This window comes from Lipotes vexillifer, unplaced genomic scaffold (assembly GCF_000442215.2).
Source record: "Lipotes vexillifer unplaced genomic scaffold, Lipotes_vexillifer_v1.1 scaffold311, whole genome shotgun sequence".
Classification (NCBI taxonomy): Eukaryota; Metazoa; Chordata; class Mammalia; order Artiodactyla; family Lipotidae; genus Lipotes; species Lipotes vexillifer.
In genome coordinates this window covers 49,090-69,986 of record NW_006791012.1, presented here as the reverse complement: position 1 = coordinate 69,986, position 20,897 = coordinate 49,090, and the positions used below count along the sequence as shown (strand labels likewise).

The following is a 20,897-nucleotide window of genomic DNA, read 5'->3' as shown; positions in this document are numbered from 1 at the left end:
TCAACAGACTACTACACTAATAAGAAGGTTATTAAACTGGATGATTTCAAAATAAATACCTCCCTTATAATAATCAATAGCTTTGCCAGAATCTAGCAATGACCAAACATCACAGGAAAAATACAGCAGCAGCATATAAAATCTGGTAAGAACTAATTTAACCAAAATTGTAGAGACGTATAGGAAGAAAATTACACAACCCTGTGAGGGAAATGAAGAAAATGTAAGTCAATACAGAGGCAGTATAGACTCATGGCATAGAACGTACACTGGAACCACCCAGGAAAAGAACCCTGTTTGTGTCTTAAAGCTTTGTGACCATGGCAAGTTACAGTATTTAACATCTCCAAGCCTCAATTTCTCTATCTGTAAAATGCGTATGGCAATAATAGCACCTCTGTGGTGGACTGTTATGATGTTTCAGTGTGAGAATTAGAACTCAGAACAGGGCCAAGCATGCAGTAAGCAGTCGATCAATGTTGGCTGCTAATATTAATTTATTGTTATCATTATCACTATTATTCAGTGGAGTGGCAATTGAGGATTGCAAAGATGCCGGTTGCCTTCAAATTAATACTTACTTTTACTACAATCCCAATGAAAAGTCCAATGGGACTTTTGAAGTTAACAAAATAATTCTAAAGTGTATATATGGAAGAATAAACATTTAAGAATAGCCAAGAAAAATGTGGAAAATTGCCCTAGCCGATTTTAAGATGTATAAAAGAGCTGCAGTAATTTAAACAGTGTATGACTGGTGCCACAAAAGGCAAACCAAACAGAACAGGAAAAACGAAGTCCATAAAGAGAACCAAGCACTTCTGTGAATTTAGTATAAAATAAAATGACCTTTCTTATCGGTGGGAAAAGAGTGGATTATTCAAAAATGGTATTGAGGGCTTCCCTGGTGGCGCAGTGGTTGAGAGTCCGCCTGCCGATGCAGGGGACGCGGGTTCGTGCCCCGGTCCGGGAGGATCCCACGTGCCGCGGAGCGGCTGGGCCCGTGAGCCCTGGCCGCTGAGCTTGCGCGTCCGGAGCCTGTGCTCCGAAACGGGAGAGGCCACAACGGTGAGAGGCCTGTGTACCGCAAAAAAAAAAAAGAAAAGAAAAATGGTATTGAGACAACTGGCTAACCTCTTGGAAAAATGATTCAGTTCAATTTTTATCTCACACCTTACATCTAAACAAATTCCAGATGAAAAATTTAAACGTGAACATGAAACTATAGAAGTTTTAGAAGGAAACAAAAATAAATATTTACGTAATTTTCCAGTGGGGAAAGACTTTTTAAGCATAACTCTGAAAGGAGATACCATGAAGGAAACTCTGAATGGTTTGAGTACATATTTTTTTAATTCTTTAAACCTCCCCCCCTCCAAAAAATCTAAAGGGAAACAGAAAACATGCTAAATTATTTGTAAGACATAGAACAAGCAAAGGGTCAATAACTTTAATATGTAGACAGCTCTTAAAATCAGTAGAAAATGTGAGCACATCGATGGGTAAAAGATATGAAAAGGAAATTTAGAAGAAAAATAATGGCAAATAAGCACGTGGAAAATGCTCACTGTAATCAAGGAAATGCAAATTAAAATAATCTATCAAACTGGCAAAGATTAACAAAAAATACAATTCCCAATATTGGCAAAGATATAGAGTAAGAAGTGTTTTCATTCATCATTGGTGAGAGAGAGCATTGAATCTTTTGGAATTTTTTTTTTTTTTTTTTTTGGCTGCGTGCTTCCCCAACCAGGGATTGAACCCACACCGCCCAACCCCTCCGCCGCCGGCAGTGGAAGCCTGAAATCCTAACCACTAGACCACCAGGGAACTCCCCAGGAAGGCCATTCTTAAAATGAATCAACTGCTTTTATACATGTTTTGACCCAGAATTTCAATTTCAACTTCATCAAAAGGAAATGATTGAGAATGTTAACAAAGACTCAGCTACAAGATGTTCATCATAATATTGCTTATGATGGCAAAAAAGAGAAAAGGAGACAGAGAGGAGGGAGGGAGGGAGGGAGGAGGGGGGAAGGAATGAATTTGGGATGGAAGCAAGAAAGGAAGGGAGGGAGGGAGAGGAAGATAAGAAAGTAAACAAATGGAAACATTTAAATGGTAACATAAATGTTTAACGATAGTTAATTTGTTATGTAAATTATACTTTACCCTTAAATAATTAATACTGGGGGAAAGATGAATAATTACTTATGTGGGAAAGATGTTAACGATGCTGCTTCCTATGTTAAAAATGTTACAAAACAGTGCCTTGATGCTATTCCTGTTTTAGACACATACATTTATATGCAGAGAGAGAGAGAAAAGTGAAAGACACACAACCAAATTTTAACAGTAGTTACCTCTGAAGGAGACCACTATTAGTTTTTACTTTCTTCTTTCTGTTCATCTAAGTTTTCTGAGTTTTCTGTGATCATATGTCCCTTCCGTCATAAGAGGGGAAAAAAAAAACACACAACCATTATTTAAATTTTAACTTTAAAATTCTTGTTAATTATTTAGGCCAAGCACGCATCTTAAGTTTAGCATTTGGTTGGTTCTCCAGTCACCAGGCTGAACTCACTCCTGGCCAAGAAAATATCTTGGAAATCTTCACACAAACTTTATTTATTCTGGATGCACTTTTTCCTACTCCAGTATTCGGTGTATCGTGCCAAGAAAAGATCCACTTTCAATTGGAAATCCACTTGTAGAGAGATTAGAATGCTAAAAAGGAGACGCTGGGTTAGGAGCTGACAAATGATCCATTTTAACGAACAGTAAATAAAAAATGAATGTTTTTACTAATACAATAATGAAAAACATGCTAGACTATCCTGGTGTTGCGTGGAGAATTATGAGGTATGACTATAAACAAAGGAAACTGATTTTTAACAAACTTACTAAAATTCAATTGAAAGGCCATGTGACAAATCAGTTTCCTGGTTTTATAGGCACATTTCTTTTTTGGTGCAAAATTTTGTTTCTCAGCTTGATCTTCAGTCTTATTCACAAGGCATGGCTCTGGTTTACTTTTGGTTCACTCTCAAAGCATAAAACCTCGCCCACTTTGAAGATATCTTTTTCAAACTGAACATTAGTCATGAAAGCAGCTCTAACAGTTCCAAAGAGGGGCTCACTTCCCAAGGGGATGAGAGACAATGCTCGCTCGAATGTAGGATTTCCATTGTGTTTGTTTCTAAAAATCTGTCCAGTTATCCAGAAACTATACTTTATCTTAGAAAACATCTGGTCCTCGGGGGCTGTGGGCCCCTTAAGGAGATCATTGAGGTGCACCTATGGTGGCAGATGGGGAGGGGGGCAGAGGGAAGGAGAACACAAACTTCCCAAACAAAAGCCTATTGTTTCCTTTCTCACTGGTTAGAGTGTTGCATCTATGGCTGAAAAAGGTACTTAGTGCAATTCGCAGGGGTTTGATGTCACGTGAAGATGATAGAATGTCACTTTGTGCAACTCAGAATGAAGAGATCTAAAGGAGCATCTCGTCTCATGATTCCTAATCACAATCCCCCAGGAGCTTCATCCAAGTGATAGCAGCCACTGATTGCTGAGCACCTACCCCGTTCTGTTCCTGAGCTAGTTCATTTCATCCTCACAGCAGCCCAGTGAGGGAGAAGTTATTTGTATCGCCATTTTGCTGACAAGGGAACTGAAGCTCAGAGATGAAGGGCCCAAGGTCACCCAGATGGCCAGAGGTGGAAGCAGTCTGGACACCAGGCAGTCTACTCCAGAGGCTTTTGCCCGCTTCTCTACATTGCTTCCTAAACACAGATCCCCACGGGTCCCTGGGTCCCCTGGTCCCAAAGGCCCACATCACTCTGATGTGTGCCTGATTTGGAGGCCCTGATTTTCACTGCTCCCCCTCATAGTATAGACAGGAAACCTCAGCTCAGAGAGATTTAGCTATTTGCCCGAGGCCACAGAGCATGTTAGAGAGTCAAGACTTAAACTCTGGTTCAAGAAAAGAAAAAAAAAAAAAGCCCTGGATCAGGGAACAAAGAGCCCAGGCTTTAGAATGTCAGTATATGCAGCTGACTGTGTGATCACAGGGAAGCCACCTCTTCTGGTTCCCCAAATGGTCCTTCTTTCTTAAACTTCACAGGCTTTTCATGTATCTGCCCATGTTTCCCTTTTGCCCCTGCTTTCAGAGGCAGTTTGGGTTTCACCCAGTTGCTTCTGCAGTGGCTCCTGCCAAGACTGTGTTTGTCCATGTTTCTATCTTTCAGATCCAGACAAAAATATAGATAAGTGGAAATTTACTGCACTTTTGCTTGGTCAGGTAAAAAACCCCGGAATCTGGGATGGGGTGGGGATAAAAGAGAAGTTGCCACCCAAAGTAACTAACTGGTAAAGATTTTCATTCAGGGGCAAAAGAGCTTCCTCCAAGGGCAAGTTGACACAGTCCAAAGTTAACTGCAGCCGTGCCTGGTAAGACAGTCAAACTTAACTTTGCCCCTGTTCTACCAAGTGTGCAATTGCTTCCAAATGAAAATTGTAAGCTGCCTGTGGGCTCTGGCACACAGTGGTCTTCTCTGAAGCATTTGTTGGAGGAGAGATTTGCTTGTGAACTTCCCTGAAACTGCTGTTATCCCAGCCCTGTTGTCCTGATAGAGGAAGTTGGCATCCCCTCTATTCTGCACCAGATGACTGGACTTTTGTGATGATGCCTTTCCTCATGCCATACTGCTCCTCTGTCACTTCAGTAGGAGGGTGGAAGAAAGAGTGGTTAACACAGAGATGGGCCAGACTCGTGGGAACCCCAGGCAGGCTAATAACCTATGCCCCCTTCAAACTGACATCCTTTAAATATTTGCTCAGCATTCATTTAGAGGAAAAGTTGGGTGTTGCTGAGGGAAAGGAAGAGAATACTACTGATATATCACTTCTCCATGCAATTTAGCTCTGTCTCCTAATCTGCATACCACAGCAACTTAGTGGCGTCCACTGTTACTCACGTGGGTGCCTGGGGTCTCCTTCCCACCGCTTCTCTAAGATTCTGTATAGGTTTGTGTTCTTTAAGAACGGTCAGCATTTGCCGTAGTTCATGGCCGTGATCCTGTGGAAGGCTTTAGCCATTTTAGTAGACTTGCCGCTCAATCCCAATTCCAAAGGTAAACCCTTCCAAACCTAATTGTGCATAGCTGAAAGACTTCGTATGTCAGGAGACACATATCTTGTGCACGAATCCTGAATTGTCTTCAACCAAGTGAAAACAAAGCTTTAAAAAATATATTTCTTCTTAGCAAATTACAGCTGTCTCAAGGGCACCACTTTTCTGACCTCAAGCTCACAAATTTTTTAAAAGTTGATGCTTTGCTTAGAAGATAATTTGTAAGTTTTGTAAATGTCAACAGTCAAGAATTTTTTGGTCTAGATTTATTGAGAGGAGGAAATATTTTGCAAGAGCCCCGAGCCCCATTATCTTCATTCGGTTTTCTTGCAATACCTAAATCTGTCCCTATTAACTTTGGATAGAAATGATGCCAAATACCACAACATTATGCGTAGTATGATTCCAATCATGTGAAAAATAATATGCATAGAAAAAATTCTGAAATAGCATTAACAATGTTTATCATTGGAAGTTAGGATTACCAAGGATTTTCATTCTTTTTATTCTTTTTTTTTTTTTAAAGAAGATGTTGGGGGTAGGAGTTTATTAATTTATTAATTTATTTTTGCTGTGTTGGGCCTTCGTTTCTGTGCGAGGGCTTTCTCTAGTTGTGGCAAGTGGGGGCCACTCTTCATCGTGGTGCACGGGCCTCTCACTATGGCGGCCTCTCTTGTTGCGGAGCACAGGCTCCAGACGCGCAGGCTCAGTAGTTGTGGCTCACGGGCCTAGTTGCTCCGCGGCATGTGGGATCCTCCCAGACCAGGGCTCGAACCCGTGTCCCCTGCATTAACAGGCAGATTCTCAACCACTGTGCCACCAGGGAAGCCCTATTCTTTTTTTAAACTTTATTTATTTTTGACTGTGTTGGGTCTTTGTTGCTGCGAGCGGGCTTTCTCTAGTTGCGGCGAGTGGGGGCTACTCTTCATTGTGGTGCTCGGGCTTCTCATTGCGGTGGCTTCTCTTGTTGCAGAGCATGGGCTCTAGGCTCATGGGCTTCAGTAGTTGTGGCAAGTGGACTCAGTAGTTGTGGTGCACGGGCTTAGTTGCTCCACAGCAAGTGGGATCTTCCCGGACCAGGGCTCGAACCCGTGTCCCCTGCATTGGCAGGCAGATTCTTAACTACTGCACCACAGGAATATACGTCTCTGTATTTCTCAGACTTCTCACACTCACTGTGTATTACTTTTATAATTACTGAAAATAGCAGTAAATGTGAGCAGAAAGCAGTTTATATCCTGAGAAGTCAAACTAGCTGTGCCAAAGACCAGTTCTAAAAGCTGGTGGGTCCAGAGCCACAGAGGTCAAGCCTTGTGCGGAACTGGGGAATGTGTAAGCCCCCAAAAGACAATCCAGAGACCAGCAGGGCTGCTGGCTCCCATCCCTGCTCTCCTCTGGAAGTGCACTCATGGTCCCTCACCTTTTACTTCTGGGGCCATGATGTAATTTTGGTCCTCGTGTACACAATGTTCAAGTTAACCGACTTATCTTTTTCTAAGACTGCACTCAGCTCTTTGTCCTCTACTGGTATTTGTAGGTGAGGTGCTCTGACTCTACAGCCTTCCTACCCACGTCAGCTCGGAGCCTCAACAGCAATCTAAGTCCCACTTCTGGAGTGCCCCCATTTCAGTTGTAAAGCTCCACCCAGCAGTGTGGCTCAGGTGCCACCTACCACTAGGCAAACCTGGACCCAGCAAAGCCTGCATGGAAGAATTTGCTAAGAAACACTCTCTTCCTTACTCCAGCCACAGGTGTCTTCCAATGGCCCTCAAGTTGTCACTCCCTCTCCGTCCTCTGCTCATAATCTTTTAACATCTCTGAACTTTTCTGGACATTCTACCAGAATTCTCGGGGGTGGACGGTGAACCACCCAGTACTATCTACAGAACTCTCTACAATGGGCCAAAGAAAGGTGTGAAGCCATGGTAGACATTATACCAGGATTTCTAACCTTGGCACTATCGACATTTTGGACCAATTTTTTGTGGAAAGGGAGAGGAATGCCTTGTGCGTTGTAGGATACTTAGCATCATCCCTGGTCTCTACTCACTAGGTGCCAATAGCCCTCCTCCCCCAGTTTGACAACCAAAACTGTCTCAAACATTGCCTTTTATCCCCTGAAGGACAAAACTGTCCCCATTTGAGGATCACTGCACGACATACACGGCCAGAGATCCTATTAGGATAGACGACTCTCTTCTTGTCACGCCTACACCATGTAGCCCTGACACAACCCAGTAGATAAGCCCTGCAAGACCTACTCCGTTTGTACACACCTTCACATCTCGTGTTTTACAGGTGCCTCAGGCAATGAGCCCAGAAGTACCCCCACTTTAGCAGTAATAGTTGACGTTTGTCAAACGCTTATTAAGTGTTGAGCATTTAATCATATCATCTCATTAAATGAGCTGAGTATGAAATGAGTATTATTCCATCTTACAGGTGAGAACTCTGTGTTATGGAGAGGGTTACATAGCCAGTAGGTAGCAAGCTGTGGTGGGACTCCAGGGCCCAGGCTCTTAATGTGCTCACGGTTCCTACTCTAATCTGCCCCAGAGAACATGGAGGGAAACTAAAAGGCTATCCTGGACACCTACACACACAGGAGCTGGGGAAATAATCATGTATAGCCCAGGGAACTTACCTGGAGCCTGCTGACCAAGCTCATCACCTGATATCATAGCAACTAGCCAGTGAGGGCTTCCAGGGAAACCTTGCAACAACTCCAGGCTAGCAAATGGATAGATAGGTGTGGCTCGTGTCTGAGGAAAACGATGGTGGCCAGCTTGGTTCCACCATATTAAAGGCACCCCTCTGGCTTCAGCTGGGCCTGAGAGGACGTTACGGCGGACGTGTATGTTCTGAGGATTGTTCCCAACTTGGCCTCACCCACCTGTGCTTCACTACCTGCTCTTCCCATTCTGTGCTGACTCTTGTTTCTCACTGCTCTGACCTCAGAACCACTGTTCAGCCTTTCCAAGTAGAAGCCACCCTCTCCAACTTCAAAATCTCTGCTTTGTCCCCTTACGTAGAGTTTAAGGTCTTCTAGCAAAAGAATCCGTAAGCTTGTGATCTCAGCCATCTATGAAAACCTTCCAGCCTAGCGACTGACACATAGTAGATGCCTAATAAATGTTAGCTTCTTTCTACTCTAAGCCATGGGATCCCACTTAGCTTTGCAGTAAGACCCCCATGTTTGTGAATTTTCATTGCAGGAGTCCCAGTAGAGCAATCGACTACCTCCTTTCTGGCTAGGACCCCAGAAAGCTCAAGCCAACTTGAATTTCATCAACTTGGACTCCTGCTGAGTACCATTTTATTTCAGGTTTCTGCACAGTATTTTAAAAGTGGAACTTTTTTAAAAGCTGGTTACTGTTCAAGTCAGTGAAAAGGTAGAAACATTCATTCTAACTCTAGCTTGTCTGTTCTGTCTTAATTCAGAGACACATTCCCCAACCAGCTGATAATTTGGTGCTGAACAGTTATACTTGGCTCAGGGGTGCCACAAAAATCTCCCTAGACCCAGGGGAGATGTGGAGAAAAGGGCAGGGTGAGCTCATTCAGTCCCTAACCTCCACTATTTTGTCACAGTAGGAATGTAAACTCTTCTTTGGAGCTTACATCAGCTTTGGGAGGGTTTCAACAAGCTCCCTTAGATAAGACTAAGGGTTATTTTTCTTGTCCTTTTGGCCAGAAATAAATATTTATATCAAGAAAGGATTGCCAAGACTTGGAAAGGATTTCAGTTATTTAATCAGCCCTGTGAAAGGATCCACTTGTGATCGGTGTTTGAATTAGCTAATAAATTTTAATCCTGGTTTTATCCCAAATCCATTAGACAGTTATGAACTGCAGGGAAGAATTCTGGAACGTCTTCACCAGTCTGAAAAGAATTACATTGATCCAAGATCAAAACCTGGGAATGTACACATTTGCATGTATGGTCCTGGAACATGGGTTCATTACAGTAGGTCAGGGTCTCTCAGAAGACGGCGGAACCTTATCACAGAGCTTCTCAACCCTGGTTGCCTCTCGTGGAAGACAAGCCTCCTACTGCTATCCAACCTCACCCGTGGAGAATCTTGATCGTTTGCCTCCGAAACTGCCAGACTCAGTTCCTGGTATACTTCAGGCTACATCATAAAACTAGCTATGAGATTATGACAATATAAAATGGCTAACTAGTTTAAATTATATCTGTAAAAAGAAAACTAGCTGGGTTGGCCATGGGCAAGTCATTTCAACAAAACCTGGGTTCAATTTCCAGCTCTTTTATTAGTGTGCAACGCTAACTCAATTAGCCAACTTCTCTGAGCCTCAGTTTCCCAAGTTGTAAATTAATAATAATAATGTCAGATGAGACCATGGGTATATAGTGTTACACAAAATCAGTATAGAATAAATATGGATACATATAGATGTATGTGTAGATATAGGTGTATGTGTGTGTACGTGTAGATATAATATGCCTGTGTGTATGTACATATGTACACACACACATTCACTAAAACATTTCATTTTCCCAGGAATTCCTAATGAGATCACACTCCTTCTTGGATGGGACTCAAACCCAGCCAAAACTCAGACTGGGATTTGAACCCACAACCCCTGACTTAGGAGGTGACTTGAACCCACTGTCTTTTAATTGAAACTGCTCACCTGGTTTCAGGACTTACTGAAGCTGAGGTTCTTTTGTCTCGTCGCAGAAAGAATTCAGCGTGAGGCAAAGGGGCAGGCAGAGTGAGTTTAGCACTGAGGGCTTGTGAGAGACAGGTGGGCAGGCAAGGGAGTGCAGCCCTGAGAACAAAGAGGGCTACATTTTTATAATCAAAGAAATAGTGGGGGGCTTCCCCGGTGGCGCAGTGGTTGGGAGTCCGCCTGCCGATGCAGGGGACGCGGGTTCGTGCCCCGGTCCGGGAAGATCCCACATGCCGCGGAGCGGCTGGGCCCCCTGAGAGCCATGGCCGCTGAGCCTGCGCGTCCGGAGCCTGTTGCTCCGCAACGGGAGGGGCCACAACAGTGAGAGGCCCGCGAACCGCAAAAAACCTCCTTCCTTATTCACATCATTAGTACCTCTTTACTCTGTATGGTTTAACCAGAACCGTTATGGAGCTATTTAAATCATATGTATATTAGCAAAAGGGTGGTGACATATACTAAAACATGGTAATTCACTTCAGGTTTCCGTATAATGTCCCCTTTCACCTAGTTTCTTTCCCCTTTCAGCCTTTCTTGGCCACATGCAAAAATGCTACTCTTCAAAGACCATTAACTGCTTGACTTCGTGTAACAAGATTCAGACTCCATATCTATTGTCTTGTGTTTTAACTTTCAGGGTTTGTGGCTTGAATGTGCCTGGTCTTCCTTCAAGATAGTGTAGATTGCTGCTAGGTTACTGGATTCTTTTCTTGAGTGGTCAGTAGCTTACAACAGTCTCCCAGACTCCCTTAAAATTCCCTTTCTATCTTCAATCCCCTAGTGGGATTTCTAACTAACTATTTAATTATTCTATTCTATCCCTATCACTAATGCCTAAAAAGATGTTTGACAGAACAATGTAATCAAGCGATTAGACATTTTGAAATGTTTAATTTTCAGTTCCTCTGATTTTAAACCACACATTCATTGTCTGTTTCAAAGGCTTGGATACCCGTGTAATAATGTGGAGTAACGTTTACTAAATGTTCATTAAGTGCCCAGTAACATACTTCCACGCACTTTCTCTCACTCCCCACACAACCCCGCACAATGATGTCATCATGTTCACAGCTGAGGAACTTGTCCCCAGTCACACACTAGTAAGAGGACCTGGGATATGAACCTGCATCTGTTTGACTCTGGAGTCTACCGGGCCCTGTGCCCCTTGTACTCATCCTCAGGGATGCTCAGATCCCAAGCCTGGGTGTCTGGTGTTTCAGTGTAAGGACACTCATTGATCCCCAGATCCTGATTTAAATCAAGCTCTGTTCGAGTATCAGACTCTTGTAAGACAGATGCTTTGGATTCACCTATGTCGTAGGTATACACTGAATTCGGAACTACCTTTGGCAAAAGGCAAGGAAATTTATATTTATAGATCATCTAAAAATTCCCTGAAGGTCCGCCCCTCCCTAATTTCCTCCCAGCTCCCGGCGTCCATTTTCCTCGCCCACCCAGTGCTAACGAGCAGTGTAATGGCCATCGGTGGACAGAGGACTGAGGCCCTCCAGAGGATGATGACCCCATAAATGTCACCACACCACTGGCTTTGGCAGAGGTGGCCTTGAGGCTGGCATGACCCCCAAGCCAAACGCGGCCCAGCCGAGGAGGAAGGCTTTGGGCCCTGCTTCCCAAGTGGACGTTCCAGGAAAGAGTCAGATGATCAAAGTTATGGAAACCAAATGGCCCTCCTTTGTTTAGAGAGAAAGAGGGAAAAAAAAGTCACTCATTTTTGTGGTAAAGTGGAACACTCTCCAAACCAAACAATCCCTCTCAGACCCGAAAATGCCAGCTCCCCAGAGCAGGCCCACAGCCTGGGAGGCTGATGAACTGATGGGAGGCCGTGTCGAGCTGGTGCTACGGCCTCGGCCGCGTCTCCTCCGTCCTCCCAGCGAGGGTCTCGTCTGCTTTGCTCCAGAAATAGCTGGTCTCCCAGGCAGGAAAGGAAAATGAAAGGAGGGGGGACGTGAGAAGCAGTCTACCTGACCCAGGCTGACCGAGCCAATGTTGGGCTCTCCCTCCCTTTCCTGTTGCGATGTAGGGAAGAGAGGAGCTGCTCAGAGAGAGCCCGGGAGGGAGCCGGGGCCCCGGTGCGTGGCTGAGGTGCGCACCCTTCAACTCCGCCCGCAGAATGCAGTCAGGAGTCACGAGGCCTCCTGTGGCCGCGCCGTGGCCGGCCTGTGACTCCGTGGGCAGGCTCCGTGGGCAGGGATCTGCACTCCCAAGTATTACTAGAGCATTTGCAGCACCAAGAGAAAGTAAATATAGACTGTCATCAGCCACTCCTGTCCCGAGTTTGGTTTATCCTCTAATACGAGCCTTTCCTGGAACAGGGAAGCGCTTGGTGAGAATACTGGAGAATCCAGTTCTAGTCCTGGCTTTGCCTCTGACACGCTGTGCAATCAGGAGTTACTGTGGCCTCTCTGAGCCTCCATTTTGCATCTGGAAAATGAGCCCTGTGAGCCCTGCCTTGCCTTGGTTCGTAAGGTTGTAGTGAGAGGAAATCAAGCGTGCCTGTCATCAAGAGGTGGCAGCCAGACTGCCCAGGTGCTGATCCAAGCTCCCCTGTGTAACGCTGGGCAAGTGTCTCCACCTATGTCTGTTAAATGAAGGGAATAACATCCTTCCCTGATAGCACTGCTAGAAGGTTACACTAGATTACGTGATGTGTATGATGTACTTAGAGAGCACCGACACACATGCCCCAGCTAGTCTCACTGTCGTTATTGCCATCATAGATGGGAAAACATCTTGAAGATAATAATGCTCGGTTCAGGCACTGTGTGATCCGCCACTGTCCTCATAAGCTTCATAATTGTACTCAACACACCCTCACTATTCTGGCAACATTCCATAATCTGCCAGTGCTTGTTCTAAATATGAGGGGAACCTCCAGTAGCTTCCTGTTACATTTAGGAAAAGTCCCAAAAGCCCCACCATGACCTACAAGGCCTTGGTCATCTGGTCCTGCTGCCTTTTCTAGCCTCATTTTGAGCCACTGTCTCACTGAAATTTAACAGCCTTGTCAGCCTTCTGTTAGCTCCCAGAAGACCTGGGCTCCTTCCTGCTCCAGGATCTATGCAGCTCCAGTGCTCTCCCACCCCATCTCCTCTCCACCCAGCCTTAGGTCTCAGCTCACAGATCCTTTCCTCAGGGAAATATTTCCTGACTTCCCATATGAGAGCAAGCCCCCTGCTTTTCCTTCTTTGTGTTCATCACAATTTAATTAAATAGTAATTTGTGTAACAACAGCATTTTTTTCTGCTTTGTTGTGCTTTCCTCATGAGCTCTCTTCCTCAAGAACTCCTATTCACCCGTCAAAACCCAATGTTCATGTTATTTCCTATGCAAAGCCCTCCCTCATTTTCTCTGTTCCCCTTACTCAAACAGGGGTACTCATTCTTTTTCTTTTTTTGCGGTACGCGGGCCTCTCACTGTTGTGGCCTCTCCCATTGTGGAGCACAGGCTCCAGACATGCAGGCTCAGCAGCCGTGGCTCACGGGCCCAGCCGCTCTGTGGCATGTGGGATCTTCCCGGACAGGGGCATGAACCTGTGTCCCCTGCATCAGCAGATGGACTCTCAACCACTGTGCCACCAGGGAAACCCAGGGGTACTCATTCTTATTAGAATTCTAAATGAAGTTTTGATGTAGTAGGTGGCATTTGCCTGGAGGGCCTAAGAGTGCCTGCATTTTGTTCTGCTAATTATCCCTTCTCCTTAGGCTACACACCCAAGGAATAACAGGAAATAAATGCCACTTATTATTAGCTAAGTTCAATGTCTGATGTCCCCAGGGCATAAGGCCTGCCCACATTCCCTAAATCCAATAGATAACTAAAACAGTGGCCATTAAACAAACAAAAAGAAAACTGCAGTGCTTTGTTTGTTGTGTTCACTTCCAGGCCTAGCACAATGCCTGGCACATGGTAGACATTCAAGAGAATATGTTTTTTAATAAAAATGAATATGTTTAAATAAGCAACAAGGATATGTTGTACAGCACAGGGAAATATAGCCATTATTTAGTAATAACTTTAAATGGAATATAATATATAAAAATATTGAATCACTGTTACACACCTGAAATTAATATAGTATGGTAAATCCACTCTCCTTCAGTCAAAAAAAAAGTCTCGTACTAAAGACTAAGATTAAAAAAATGGGGCTTCCCTGGTGGCGCAGTGGTTGAGAGTCCGCCTGTCGACGCAGGAGACACGGGTTCGTGTCCCGGTCCGGGAAGATCCCACGTGCCGCGGAGCGGCTGGGCCCGTGAGCCATGGCCTCTGGGCCTGCGCGTCCAGAGCCTGTGCTCCGCGACGGGAGAGGCCACAACAGTGAGAGGCCCGCGTACCAAAGTAATATTTTTACTTATTCAAAAAAACTGAAGGTGTTTAATAACTATCTCCCCTGCCGTGTCATGAAAAGCAGAGACTGTGTTTCTCTTCTCAAAGCCTGTGTCTCTAGCTCGTAGTAGGCCTTGAATAAATATTTGTTGAGTGAATGAGTGAATGACCTGAAATAACCTCCCTAACTTGTCACCACTTGAAGTTCTCCCGAGACATCAGGGGAGACTGTAATTGGCCATCCTCTTCATCCTCCTTCCATGGAGACACAGTGCTTAGAACTCAGATGTGTCCTCCAACTCCCATCTCATGTGGCTCTGGTCCTTAAATCCAGGCATGGAGGATATGAGGCTTCCTAATCTCCACTCAGGCAAGTGTTTAGTGGCCCACATTCAAATGTCATTAGAGACATCAGTTTCATATCAAGTGCCAACAACAGCATGGCATCCTTCCGTTACATATGGAAAGGCTTCCTTTCTGTCTTCTAGGTGTTTGTATTCACAGCTTGATTAAAGGAACACATATTATTCATCTTCATATCACCTACAGGTCCTACCACGATCTTTTGAACAGAGCATGCACCCAATAAATGTTGAGTCATGAAGGAATGACTACCATATGCTGAGTATAGTAACTTCTCAGCCATGCTTCTGGCCCCAGAATCTGGGACACAGGGAAGTTTTCAAGGAGTTCAAGATTAAAATTGCTTAAGCTTTTCCCCGGACATCCATTAGGATAAGAAAAAGAACTCCCCCACCTCCAGATTCCCCCCACTCTAATCCAGCTTTCACAGCTACATTTGCTAAAACTTCCAAAATCATCACTTCAAGTTTTTCTCCAAAAACCTCCAAAGCTCTTTTCATAGCCAATAATAGGCCTAGGTCCAAATCCCTCAGTCTTAACTCGAAGAACTTGGAGCACATTTTCTTATACTGATCTTTTCAAATCCTCCTTACGTCCTACCCTGGGGCAACCCTTTTGTTTTCTCTGTCTTTGCTGATGCCATCCCTCCCACCAAGAATGCCTCTTCCCCATCTCTCCACTGAAGCGCAGCTCATGTTTTGTATTCCCTGTGACCTCATCGTGTCACCCACCTAAAGGAAGCTACCCTGTCTTCTGAAGCCAAACCATATTTTGGCTTAGCTACTTGTATCTGTCAGCAAACTTTTTTTTAATTGAGATATAATTGACGTATAACATTATATTAGTCTCAGGTGTACAATATAATGATTCAATATTTGTATATATTGTGAAATGATCACCACAATAAATCTAGTTAACATCCATCACCACACATAGTTATAATTTTTTTCATATGATAAGAACTTTTAAGATTCACTCTTAGAAACTTCCAAATCATGCTGTACATTACATCCCCATGACTTATTTATTTTATACCTGGAAGTTTGTACCTTTTGACCATCTCACCCATTTCACGCACCCCACCCCCGGCCCCTGCCCCTGGCAACTACCAATCTGTTCTCTGTATCTATGAGTTGTGTTTTTTTTCTTTTTTAGATTCCACATATAAGTGAGATTATACGGTATTTGTCTTTCACCGTCTGACTTGTTTTACTTAGCATAATGCCATCAAGGTCTATCCAAGTTGTCACAAATGGCAAGATTCCCACTTTTTGTGGCTAAATAGTATTCCATTCTACATCTATATGCCCTATTTTCTTTACCCATTCATCTGTAGATGGACACTTAGGTTGCTTCCCCGTCTTGGCTGTTGTAAACAATGCTGAGTCAGCAAACTTTTCCCATGAATGTGGCTTCTCTCTCAAACTAGACTTAGACCTGAAGCTCCCCGAGTATCAGACTAATACCTTCTCATTTCCCCTCAGGGATGCCTGGTCTATGGTAAGAACTCACCCTCTATTTGCTCACTGCTTGACTCCGCTGGACATTCAGGATCAGAGACTAGTGGTATTCAGGCAGAAGGCCTCGAGTCCACTCTAGTGGATTTTACAACTTAAGATGAGTTTATATTTCAAAACATTACTGCTTTTCCGGTGTCTCCCAGGACTTGGTTGATGGTCTGTAGGAAGCACTGAATATGAAATTATAAACTTGCCTCACTCCTCTTAATCCAGTGACTTCCTTTTTACAGATGAGAAGCCCTTCACTGTGGAAGATACTTATTTGCTGTGTCCAGCGCCTATCTTAAAGGAAGTTGGCATGTAAGTTTCCACCAGCAGCTAAACCCCACAGCCAGGGAGGAGAAAGGGGGTAGAGGGGACAAAAGGAGGAAAAAGAGTCTCTCTTCATTGTCATTATGGAGCCTTTCTCTCCTCCATGTAATGATAATGGTGCCGATGCTTTGCAGTGAGCCAGACACCAGGGTAAACGTTTCGCAAAGGGTACCTCCCTTTATCCTCCCAAGAGCCCCATGAACCAGACACACACCATCCCAGTTTTACAGATGTGAAATCTGTAGCTGAGAGAACTTAAGTAGCTTTCCCGAAGGTCACACAGCAGTAGGTGGAACAGTATGGGTTCAAAACAAGGTCTGTCTGGCTTAATCACAGCTACATTTCTAGAAAGCTCTCATGCTTCCCAAAGCACTCTCATATCATAACCTCACCCTGTCATCATAATTGCCCTTCTAGCGAGAGAGAGACATGGACATATATATACTAACAAACGTAAGGTAGATAGCCAGTGGGAAGCAGCCGCATGGCACAGGGAAACCGGCTCGGTTCTTTGTGGCTGTCTGGAGGGGTGGGATAGGGAGGGTGGGAGGGAGGGAGACAAAGAGGGAAGAGATATGGGAACATATATATATGTATAACTGACTCACTCTGTTATAAAGCAGAAACTAACACACCATTGTAAAGCAATTATACCCCAATAAAGATGTTAAAAAAAAAAAAATAATTGCCCTTCTAGATGATTATATCCTTTCTTAGAGATAAAGAAACTCAGAAAGGAAGCTCAAAAATGATAAGTGGGTCCACGACTGGTTCAAGACTCCATGTTCAGACCCCTCTGAGGCCACGTTCAGTGTTCCTTCCTCAGTGTCTCTCCAGAGCACCATGTATTTGGCCAGGCGGCCCGAGGTTCCCTGAACTAATTTATGGAGAAAATCTTGCGATGGTGCAGTTATAGTAAATGCTGATGAGATGAGATCAAAATATTCAAGAGGAGGGAGAGAATTAGCACCCTGAGCAAGAAAAGAAATATGCAGGGAAACAGAGAGGCGATGTTTGTGAAAGAACACAAACTAGCCTCTCTGTAAACGCATCTATAATAGGCTGAAGATAGAATGGAGGCTTTAAGGAAAACTGCCAAACTTGCTCATCTGAATTCTGCTTTCAATTATTTGTTCAAATTACAAAGCTTCCAACTCTGGTTGCCTAACATCAGCCTGTGATACCACTGATTCCACAAACTAGCCCCGTGTCCATGCTGCAGAATGCAAGCTTGTGCTTCAGTGAGCATCTTATAGATGGGAGGAAATAGAAGGCAGATTAGTTCATTTACTGCTGTACCTCTGTGTGTTGGCCGGGTAGCAACAAAACCACGGCCATCAGAATCTGATCACTGAGAATCCAGATAACAATAGAGTTTCTAGCTTGACCAGTTTATCCCCCACTGATTTGAACCATGTTTTAAGAATACTTCGTACTACAATGGGACAAGTAAATTAAATGGGAGCAGGCTCTGCCCATTCAATGCAATTCTCCACAATGTAAGAAGGGCTGGATACGCTGCCTTGATACACCAGCCAGGTGTATCCAGACATCTCTCTAGAATGTTACAGGTGGATGGGCCCTGGAGACCATCCTCCACATTTTACAAATGAGACAGCTCAGGCCCCCAGAGGAAGAGACTACAGTCCCAAGGGTAGTTCAGAGCAGAGCCCTCGGGGGACCTGTGTGTCCTGCTCTCGGCCCCTTGCTCCTTGCCCACATGCTGAGCATCCTTGGTTCCCATGTCATTGCAGGAAAGCCGCGCTTCAGGTCAGCATGAACGACGGCCTCTCCTTCATCTCCAGTTCTGTCATCATCACCACCACACACTGTGTAAGTCATCACCTTTCCCTTCACTGAGAACTTCATTGGCATTACCGTCTCCCTGGCAAGTTTCTTTTACCAGTTCTGCCTTCTGTTCACTGAGCTTTGACCCTGGCACTGCTAGGCCAGATGTGGGCTGCATCGGGGGCTGTACACGTATCACGAGTGTATCAAGAATGCCTTTGCTTCCCCGGGTTCCCCATTTCTGTTACTGAGGGTGAGACCTGGACACACTTTCACAACCAGATGGCAAGGTGCGACCAGGGTCTGTGCAGTATTGAACGGGGATGCCTGCCTGGATGGACTGGGTCTGGGAGAAAATTCATAGAAAAAAATTGGACGGTATATATAGGAAACATCTTAAGGAGTTTTTCCTCTAAAAGGAAGCAGGAAAATGGGGCAATAACTGAAGGAAGAAGTGGAGTATAAAGAGAGGCTTTTATTCAGAAAGGAAGAAATTGCAGCTTATCGATATGATTGTGGAAATAGTCCAGGAGAAAATGGAAAATTCATGATGTAGGAAAGAAGCAGGGAGGGGCCCTATGACATAGGGGTTGGAGGCAGAGTGTGGCCTGTATCCTCTACCATCTACCCCATCTCTGGATCCTTCGTGGTAGGTAACATTCAGCTCTGACTACACATAAGATCACCTGATCTTATAAAGATAAGATCATCCATACATTTATCCTACATAAAGATCATCCATTAAAAAATATGGATGCCCTGACCTCATGCCAGACCAATTGAAACAAAGTCTCTGGAGTGGGCCCCAGCTTTGGTGGATTCAGGGCCCCCTTGGGAGGGTCTTTTGTGCAGCTATAAGTGGGAACCCTTCAGCCCATGTAGTTGCTCCCATGGTCAGTGTCTTGGAGCCCAGCCCGTCAGAGGGCAGTCGGGACTTGGTTAGCTCATATACAGGTCTCAAGCCCTAATATGAACATTTCTGAAAGAATCTTTGTCTGAACATTCAGTTTCTATAACCAAATGCACTTTTCCCATGAGCTCATTCTAGAGACAAATGTGTTTTGGCCTGATGGTCAGCTTAGGCAGATACCATGGTCACTTCCTGGCTGGCCTTTGGAGGGCATGTCGTTAGAACCCCTCAGTGACTGGGGTTTGTGTCCTTAACACCATCCAGGTGGACGAGAGAGAGCAGGCAGGCACTGGAGCCAGACAAGGGAAAAATGAGTTGTCTCACAGACGAGCAGGAGACCAGGCCTCACAATGGACAGCACACCCTCCCAGCTCCCCTGCCTTCCCCTACACACACACACACACACACACACACACACACACACACACACACACACTTTCCGTCCTATGTTAGGAACCAACCAGTTTTCTTGAAAGCAGGGTAAGCCAGTGCAATGGGTACAGACAATGGAAAAGTTTTACTGGACCAAAGTAAGAGACTAGGGTTGTCACAGAGACATGTCACCACTGAGAAATGTCTGTGTTTCAGGCATGCCTCAGTGGAATGTCAGATCTAGAGACCAAATATGAAAACTGGATTCAAGAGTAGTGAAATTTCTCCAAGCATACCCTGCCTGATTCTTTTAGAAGTGGACCCTTTTGGAAACTGCCAACCTGCAGGAAATGATTAAAATACCCCAAATCTAATAACTCCATTCCAGATTCCTCCCTGCTTTTGAATGATCCAACAGTTTGGGCCTGTATTTCTCATTATGTCCAACCAGACCAGAGAAACAGCTATGCCCCGAGGCCGCGAGGGCAGGGAGGTGGGAAGGGGAAATATCTTGGGGCCAAGCGTGTGGTGTGGCAGAAGCAGGACTACAAATTTAAGTTCTGGACCTCTAAGCCAAGAAGAAAGGGTGTCCCCACTAATGTACCCCAAAAGGAAAAGAACTCCTGGTAAAGCCCCTCTTATGTCTTCCCAGCTCACTCCAACCTGCACTTACGTCTCCCATCTCCTTCATCCGAGTGCAAGTCACTAGGTTTTCTGTTCGACTGACCCTTGACTGGCACCACCTCATAACGTCTTCTGCATTATTGCCGTGTCGCTTGAGAATGCTGCGTGTCTACAACAAAATTATAAGCACCCTAAGATATGAGATCCAGGTCCATTCACTCATTTATTCAACAAGTATTCACTGATTATGCACAATGTGCCAGATAGGCACTGCCCTGGGTGCTCGGGATACATCAGGACACAACAAGACAAAAATCTCTTATCTCGCAGGGATGTGGGGAGAGAAGGCAGACAGTGAATAATGGACGTAACAAATGAATCACACACTGTGTTAAGAAATAATATAGGCTATAGAAAAAATAGAGCAGAGTAAGAGGTACTGCTTGAGTGAATGAGTTCAAATTTTAAATAGAGATACATTGAGAAGGTGGCATTTGAATAGAGACTTTGAAGTTAACTGTGAGGCACCTGGGGAAAAAACACACCAAACGCTGAGCCCCAGTGCTCAGAGCACACAAACCACGGTCGCCTGGTGTGTACAAGGAAGAAAGTGGCCGGTCACTGGAAGAGAGTAAGTGAGGCGAGCAGTAGGCGGTGAGGTTATGGGGATGGAGAGTGGAGGGTCTTGTGAGAACTTCAGCTTTTGCAGAGGCACAACGCAATCTGACTTACACTTGAAAGATCACTCGGCTGCTGGAACAGCCCACGGGAAGACAAGGATGGAAGGACCATGACTAGTTAGCAGGGTCATGGCAATATTTCAAGCAAAAGTGAT

The 20,897-nt window shown here is 44.7% G+C and overlaps 1 protein-coding gene across 1 annotated transcript in view; it reads left to right on the top strand.

The window, feature by feature from the left end:
- ANTXR1 (ANTXR cell adhesion molecule 1) overlaps positions 1-20,897 on the top strand; it is a 147,508-nt gene that overhangs the window by 99,700 nt on the left and 26,911 nt on the right. The window contains exons 11-12 of the mRNA XM_007464151.1: positions 16,287-16,356; positions 18,123-18,201. Coding sequence (XP_007464213.1) covers positions 16,287-16,356; positions 18,123-18,201 — 149 coding nt within the window. The remainder of the gene's footprint in view (positions 1-16,286; positions 16,357-18,122; positions 18,202-20,897) is intronic.